The following is an 8,255-nucleotide window of genomic DNA, read 5'->3' as shown; positions in this document are numbered from 1 at the left end:
GATAACATATATGTAAAATATATATATACATTTATTTATTATAATAAATATATATATAACATATATATAATATACATATAATATATATATATATATAAGATATATGTATATATATATGTATATTATATATATATATATGAATTATAATAAATATATATTTATATAATTATATATATGTATATATATTATAACAAATATGTATTATAAGATATATATATATTATAAGATATATATATATATATATTTATATTATAATATATATATTATAATATATATATATATGTATATTATAATATATATGTATTATAATATATATATATATATATATATTAATTATAATAAATACATATTTATATTATATATATATGTAAATATATTATAACAAATATGTATTATAAGATATATATATATTTATTAAAATACATATATATATATTATAATATATATATGTATTATAATATATATATGGATTATAATATATATATTTATTAAAATACATATATATATATTATAAGATATATATTTTTAACATTTATGTATTTATATATATATCAATTATTATAAGTTGATAAATCTGTCATAAAAACCCTCAAAAAACCCCAAAACAAATGTGTTTGAGTCCAATTTAAAGGTCAATAAATGTGTGTGTGTGTGTGTGTGTGAGTGTGTGTGTGTGAGAGTGTGTGTGTGTGTGTGTGTCAGTATCTCCCCTGGACTCTCAGCTCCGTCTCTGCTCTCCTTTCTATCTCCCGGTGAACTCGTCTGACTTCCTCCTGAGTCAACGTTCTCTCTGTGTGTCGGTAGACGATGCTGTAGCACTGGCTCCGCCTCCCGGTCCTGGAGGGAGAGGGGGGGGGAGAGGGAGAGGGGGAGGGGTGTTTAGTGTCGCTCGACCTTCCTCTTAAAGATACGTTCTTTCCTTCGGCCACAATACTCTTCTTATTCTCTTTCTTCTGACAAATACTTTAAACCACTAAGGCTCTCACAGCGTAGCTCAGGAACACATCAAAATACATCAAAATACATCAAAACACATCAAAATACATCAAAACACATCAAAACACATCAAAATACATAAAAATACATCAAAACACATCAAAACACATCAAGACGTGATGGTGAATCATGTGAAATGACTTTTCTAACAGGTTGATCCGGCACTTAACCCCCAAAACGCCAACAAACGGCGGGAAATGGTCCCAGAACACGCTAACCAACGCTAACCTTTGTTCCCACAGTGATATATATATATATATATACATATATATATATATATATATTAGTGCTGTGAAAAATAACGCGTTAACTCAGTTAATTAAATTACAGGATTAACTAGTTGTTGTTTTTTAACGCATTTAACGCATGCGCAGAATGAGCTTCCAGTCCGTCTGTTGTTGGTCGTCTCTCCAGCAGCATGTCATTCTGTCTCTAGTGTCGCGTTAACACGACTCCGATCTCCGTCTCGCGCGCCGCAGAGCTCGGATGCCGCGTGCGCGCACATCGGGACGAAAAAAAGTCACTAGCACCACCCCCCCCCCCGGTCAACAACTCTTCTCGGAGCTCTTGCCTGTCTTGAGAGCCCTGTAAGTGTATATATGTGATTAATCATGATTAATCCACAGAAACCTGTGATTAACCTGATTAAAAATGTTAATCGTTTCACAGCCCTAATATATATATAAATAATCGTGAAGGAGTTAAGCTTAGGCACCAACTAGGGATGGGCATCGAGAACCGGTTCTGTTTTAGAACCGGTTCCCAGTGAACCGATTGTTTGGGATCGTCAGCCAAATTCTTTAAGGTTCTGCTAACGGTCCTCTGTGGCGTTGCACATGCGCAAACTTTTTTAGTTTCTTCTTCAGACTGCAGCAAACATGGCAACTAGGCAGAGGCGTTCTAAAGTTTGGCTCTATTTCACACGATAAAAAGTGCTAGTGTGAGGTGAGTGTGCTCACCTGTGTGAGGTGAGAGAGCTCACCTGTGTGAGGTGAGTGTGCTCACCTGTGTGAGGTGAGAGAGCTCACCTGTGTGAGGTGAGAGAGCTCACCTGTGTGAGGTGAGTGTGCTCACCTGTGTGAGGTGAGTGTGCTCACCTGTGTGAGGTGAGAGAGCTCACCTGTGTGAGGTGAGAGAGCTCACCTGTGTGAGGTGAGAGAGCTCACCTGTGTGAGGTGAGTGTGCTCACCTGTGTGAGGTGAGAGAGCTCACCTGTGTGAGGTGAGTGTGCTCACCTGTGTGAGGTGAGTGTGCTCACCTGTGTGAGGTGAGAGAGCTCACCTGTGTGCTCACCTGTGTGAGGTGAGAGAGCTCACCTGTGTGCTCACCTGTGTGAGGTGAGTGTGCTCACCTGTGTGAGGTGAGAGAGCTCACCTGTGTGAGGTGAGTGTGCTCACCTGTGTGAGGTGAGAGAGCTCACCTGTGTGAGGTGAGAGAGCTCACCTGTGTGAGGTGAGAGAGCTCACCTGTGTGAGGTGAGTGTGCTCACCTGTGTGAGGTGAGAGAGCTCACCTGTGTGCTCACCTGTGTGAGGTGAGAGAGCTCACCTGTGTGAGGTGAGAGAGCTCACCTGTGTGAGGTGAGTGTGCTCACCTGTGTGAGGTGAGAGAGCTCACCTGTGTGAGGTGAGAGAGCTCACCTGTGTGCTCACCTGTGTGCGCGCATCACGGCTGAGCGCTGCGCGTGCAGACAACGTTTAACGGAGCGGAGCGTGCGCTCTGATCGCTCTTTTAATGAAGGATCGAAACTAAAACTATGTTAAATCACATCGTTTTTAACGTACGGTACTTCGTTAGCATCGCTACACCGTGCAGCGTGACAGCAGCAGATGTAGCGGACTAATATTCAAGCTAACCTAACTTCCCAAACGCTGTGGACATCTGAACGCCGATTGGCCGAGACGCGACACGTCCATCAAAGATGTTTTATTGTGAAGAGCACCACTCCACATTTTCTCCGCGTCTCACTGTAATCTCAACGGCAGTGGCCAGGTGAACACAAGAATAAATCGGAACGCGTCTCTGGTATTGATCAGGGGGCGGGGCCACATGGGGAGGCGTTCATTGTGTAAACCAGCTTTCACTATATAAATAATCTCCATTGCCATCCAATTTAGCTGATGAGGTTCAGAGTCAGACCGGTTCAGAGGCTGGTCGTCTGTCTGGGTCTCAGGCTACAGCACGTCTTGTCCACCTCCTCATATCTTTGTGTTCATCCTCCATCTGAGAGAGTGTTCTCCACGGCTGGAGACACAAGAAGTCCTGAGAGATCGCGGATCCTCCCGGAGAAAGCAGACATGCTTATTTTTCTGCACAAGAATGGTTGATGATCCATACAATTGATGGTTGCACACTTGGTATTTGCCACTGCTAGTTTCATTTTTGGCAGCTCAGTTCATATACCCTTTAAAAAAAAGGAAGGAGCACTGTAATTTCTAGGAACATGTTTAAATTAAACAGAATACATTTTATTTAAGTTATGTAAGTTTTATTTTAAGTTCAAGAGGAATATGTATAAATGTTTTTGGTTTTTATTTTTATTTTTATGTGTATGTATACATACTGTATATGGTGTGTGCAGCATTATCGAAAATTATATAAAAGAAAATTAATGTAAATAAACCCGTTTGTGCTCTTTTTTTCACCCCTTGCCCAATAAGAATCGATAAGAGAATCGAATCGATAAGCAGGAATCGATAAGGCATCGGAATCGTTAAAATCTTATCAATTCTCATCCCTAGCACCAACATGGCGAGCAGCGGCACTAGCCCCACCCCCTGAAGCTGTAAACCTAGGGGAAACACTGATATGTACAGTATATATCATATATATAATATATATATTATATATTTATATATTATATATAAATATATATTATATATATATATATTATAACATATATATATTATATATATGTATAATATATATTATATATAATATATTTATTATTTATATATAATATATATATATTATATATAAATATATATTATATATATTATAACATATATATATTATATATATGTATAATATATATTATATATAATATATATTTATATATAATATATATATAATATATAATATATATATATATTATATATTTTATATATACTATATATAGTATATATATAATACATATACATGTATATAAACACCTCTCAGTCGTAGCCACACCATCTAAATTTCTGGCAAAATGTTCTAGTTACCCCTTTCCTCTCCTCTTCCTCCTCTTCCTCATGTTTGTGCTCGTTTGATGCACTCGTACTCCTCGTCTCCTTCACCTCCTTGTCTCCTTCACCTCCTCGTCTCCTTCACCTCCTTGTCTCGTTCACCTCCTTCATCTCCTCGTCTCCTTCACCTCCTCGTCTCCTTCACCTCCTTCACCTCCTCGTCTCCTTCACCTCCTCTTCTCCTTCACCTCGTCTCCTTCACCTCCTCGTCTCCTTCACCTCCTTCACCTCCTCGTCTCCTTCACCTCCTCGTCTCCTTCATCTACTTCACCTCCTCGTCTCCTTCACCTCCTTGTCTCCTTCACCTCCTTGTCTCCTTCACCTCCTCTTCTCCTTCACCTCGTCTCCTTCACCTCCTCGTCTCCTTCACCTCCTCGTCTCCTTCACCTCCTTGTCTCCTTCACCTCCTTCACCTCCTCGTCTCCTTCACCTCCTTCACCTCCTCGTCTCCTTCACCTCCTTGTCTCCTTCACCTCCTCTCCTTCACCTCCTCGTCTCCTTCACCTCCTCGTCTCCTTCACCTCCTTCACCTCCTCGTCTCCTTCACCTCCTTCACCACCTCGTCTCCTTCACCTCCTTGTCTCCTTCACCTCCTCTCCTTCACCTCCTCGTCTCCTTCACCTCCTTCACCTCCTCGTCTCCTTCACCACCTCGTCTCCTTCACCTCCTCGTCTCCTTCACCTCCTCGTCTCCTTCACCTCCTTCACCTCCTCGTCTCCTTCACCTCCTCGTCTCCTTCACCTCCTCGTCTCCTTCACCTCCTTCACCTCTTCTCCTTCACCTCGTCTCCTTCACCTCCTTCGTCTCCTTCACCTCCTTGTCTCCTTCACCTCGTCTCCTTCACCTCCTCGTCTCCTTCACCTCCTTGTCTCCTTCACCTCCTTGTCTCCTTCACCTCCTCGTCTCCTTCACCTCCTCGTCTCCTTCACCTCCTCGTCTCCTTCACCTCCTTCACCTCCTCGTCTCCTTCACCTCGTCTCCTTCACCTCCTTCACCTCCTTCACCACCTCGTCTCCTTCACCTCGTCTCCTTCACCTCCTCATCTCCTTCACCACCTCGTCTCCTTCACCTCCTTCACCTCCTCCTCTCCTTCACCTCCTCGTCTCCTTCACCTCGTCTCCTTCACCTCCTCGTCTCCTTCACCTCCTCGTCTCCTTCACCTCCTTCACCTCCTCGTCTCCTTCACCTCCTTGTCTCCTTCACCTCCTTCACCTCCTCGTCTCCTTCACCTCCTCCTCTTTTCTTTCACTACATTGAAACCTTTTTAAATCTTGTTGTTTGAAGGTTTCATGTGAAGCTTCTTGTAGAAATAATAAACTCATCAACTTCTCTCCCTTCTTCCTCTCCGTCATGCTCCTCAATATCCTGTCCTCCTCCTCTTCCTCCTCTTCCTCCTCCTCTTTCTCCTCCTCCATGATAATAATAATAAACCACAGTAACAATAACTCAACACAATCGTCTTTGTTCATTTGATCAGTCTTGTGAATAATTGATCATCAATACATTTGGAGAAAATGTCAGATAAAAAACCCACACACACCTCAAATCACACACACACACACACACAATGTGAATAGTGTTTCATGTGATAGACTGTGTCGTTGTTTAATAATTAATGTTTCTATTATCCCACATAGCTGGAGGGGGGGGGGGGTACAGTCACACCTCTAACACACACACACACACCCATACACACACACACACACACACACATACACACACACACCTGTGAACTATAATGTCCACATGGTAAATGAGGCATAATAAGTGTGTATATGTATATATATATATACATATATATGTATATATAAATGTATATGTATATATAAATGTATATATATATATATGTATATATTAGGGCTGTCAGCGTTAACGCGTTAATCTATGCGATTAATTTGGCCGCGTTAACGCACTAAAATATTTTAACGCAATTTTTTTTACATTTTTTATATACTTTATTAATCCACAAGGGGAAATTAGTTCTCTGCATTTAACCCATCCTTAGTTATTAAGGAGCAGTGGGCTGCAGTGAGGCGCCCGGGAAGCAACTGGGGGTTCAGTGCCTTGCTCAAGGACACTTCCACTTGCTTCCGGTGTTCGTTGAAGTTTTTACACTCCTCTGAGTGTCAAACCGCGGCAGTACGGTTTGACACTGTTTCCGTTTTTAAAACAATTATTTCTCCGCGAAAATAAGGTTCAGAAATCAGTTTAACTCGTGGATGAATCAGTCGGGTTTCCTCCTGCTCTCCTTCCTCCCGTCTCCCCCTCTGACACACAGAGGAACGGAGGGGCGACGTGTCGGGGGACGCGCGGAAAGAACTCGTCACACGAAACCTTCACCGTGATTGGTCAATCCGTTTGTCTGTCAACATTTTGGGAAAAAAACAACCAATGAACACTCAGTAAATCACAAAGGACCTCCCACCTCACAGGGGAGGCTCATTAGCAGCCTGTCAGTCAGAGAGCAGAGAACACGGCGTGAGGACAATGAGCCTCATTTCAGAGCTGAGATTGTTCTGGAATGTTTGATGTATAACACGTGGGGGTGTGTCACATGCAAAAGACTTTAAACAAAGACTTTAAACGGTGAATTTAATTTATTTTGTAAAATGTATAAAATGCCCCCAGCCTCCAGAGGGTTAACGTGACATATTTGAATGTCAGTCAGTTACCAAGGCCACTGGTTCTGCTGTTCAGTGTTAAAGATGACAGGACCAATGGGGTCTCAATATATATATATTTTTTACTATCATCCACAATATTAAATACCTCGCTGGCACTTTATAGGTAGGAGCCTCTTTGAAAACACAGCTCTGTGGGAAGTTTGGTCTTTAAAAAGAAACTTTATATATATATATATGTATATGTATATATACACTACCGTTCAAAAGTTTGGGATCACTTAGAAATGTCCTTATTTTTCAAAGAAAAGCATTGTTTTTTTCAATGAAGATAACATTAAATCAATCAGAAATACACTCTACATTGTTAATGTGGTAAATGACTCTTCTAGGTGGAAACGTCTGGTTTCTAATGAAATATCTCCAGAGGTGTATAGAGGCCCATTTCCATCAACTATCACTCCAGTGTTCTAATGGTACATTGTGTTTGATCATCGCCTTAGAAGACTAATGGATAATTAGAAAACCCTTGAAAACCCTTGTGCAATTATGTTAGCACAGCTGAAAACTGTTTTGCTGATGAGAGAAGCTATAAAACTGGCCTTCCTTTGAGCTAGTTGATTATCGGGAGCATCACATTTGTGGGTTCGATAAGACTCTCAAAATGGCCAGAAAAAAAGAACTTTCATGTGAAACTCGCCAGTCTATTCTTGTTCTTAGAAATGAAGGCTATTCCATGCGAGAAATTGCAAAGAAACTGAAAATGTCCTCCAGCGGTGTGTACTACTCCCTTCAGAGAACAGCACAAACGGGCTCTAACCAGAGCAGAAAGAGAAGTGGGAGGCCCCGGTGCACAACTCAGCAAGAAGACAAGTACATTAGAGTCTCTCGTTTGAGAAATAGACGCCTCACAGGTCCTCAACTGGCAGCTTCTTTAAATGGTACCCAAAACGCCAGTGTCAACGTCGACAGTGAAGAGGCGACTCGGGATGCTGGCCTTCTAGGCAGAGTGGCAAAGAAAAGCCATATCTGAGACTGGCCAATGAAAAGAAAAGATTGGTATGGGCAAAAGAACACAGGCATTGGACAGAGGAAGATTGGAAAAGGTGTTCTGGACAGATGAATCCAAGTTTGAGGTGTTTGGAGCACTCAGAAGAACATTTGTGAGAAGTAGAACAGGTGAAAAGATGCTGGAAGAGTGCCTGACACCATCTGTCAAGCATGGTGGAGGTCATGTGATGGTCTGGGGCTGCTTTGGTGCTGCTAAAGTGGGAGATTTGTACCAGGTAAAAGGGATTTTAAATAAGGAAGGCTATCACTCCATTTTGCAACGCCATGCCATACCCTGTGGGCAGCGCTTGATTGGAGCCAATGTCCTCCTCCAACAGGACAATGACCCAAAGCACACCTCC

At 41.6% G+C, this 8,255-nt stretch overlaps 1 protein-coding gene across 1 annotated transcript in view; it reads right to left on the bottom strand.

The window, feature by feature from the left end:
* Nucleotides 1–559: 559 nt before the first annotated feature.
* Nucleotides 560–8,255, bottom strand: part of fars2 (phenylalanyl-tRNA synthetase 2, mitochondrial) — a 20,768-nt gene continuing 13,072 nt past the window's right edge. Inside the window, exon 3 of the mRNA XM_056434780.1 lies at nucleotides 560–837. Within this exon, the coding sequence (XP_056290755.1) occupies nucleotides 699–837 (139 nt within the window). The 3' untranslated portion in view covers nucleotides 560–698. The remainder of the gene's footprint in view (nucleotides 838–8,255) is intronic.

The sequence above is a fragment of the Pseudoliparis swirei genome, chromosome 16 (assembly GCF_029220125.1).
Source record: "Pseudoliparis swirei isolate HS2019 ecotype Mariana Trench chromosome 16, NWPU_hadal_v1, whole genome shotgun sequence".
NCBI lineage: Eukaryota > Metazoa > Chordata > Actinopteri > Perciformes > Liparidae > Pseudoliparis > Pseudoliparis swirei.
The sequence above is the reverse complement of the archived record's forward strand: the minus strand, read 5'-3'. Positions and strand labels throughout refer to the sequence as shown.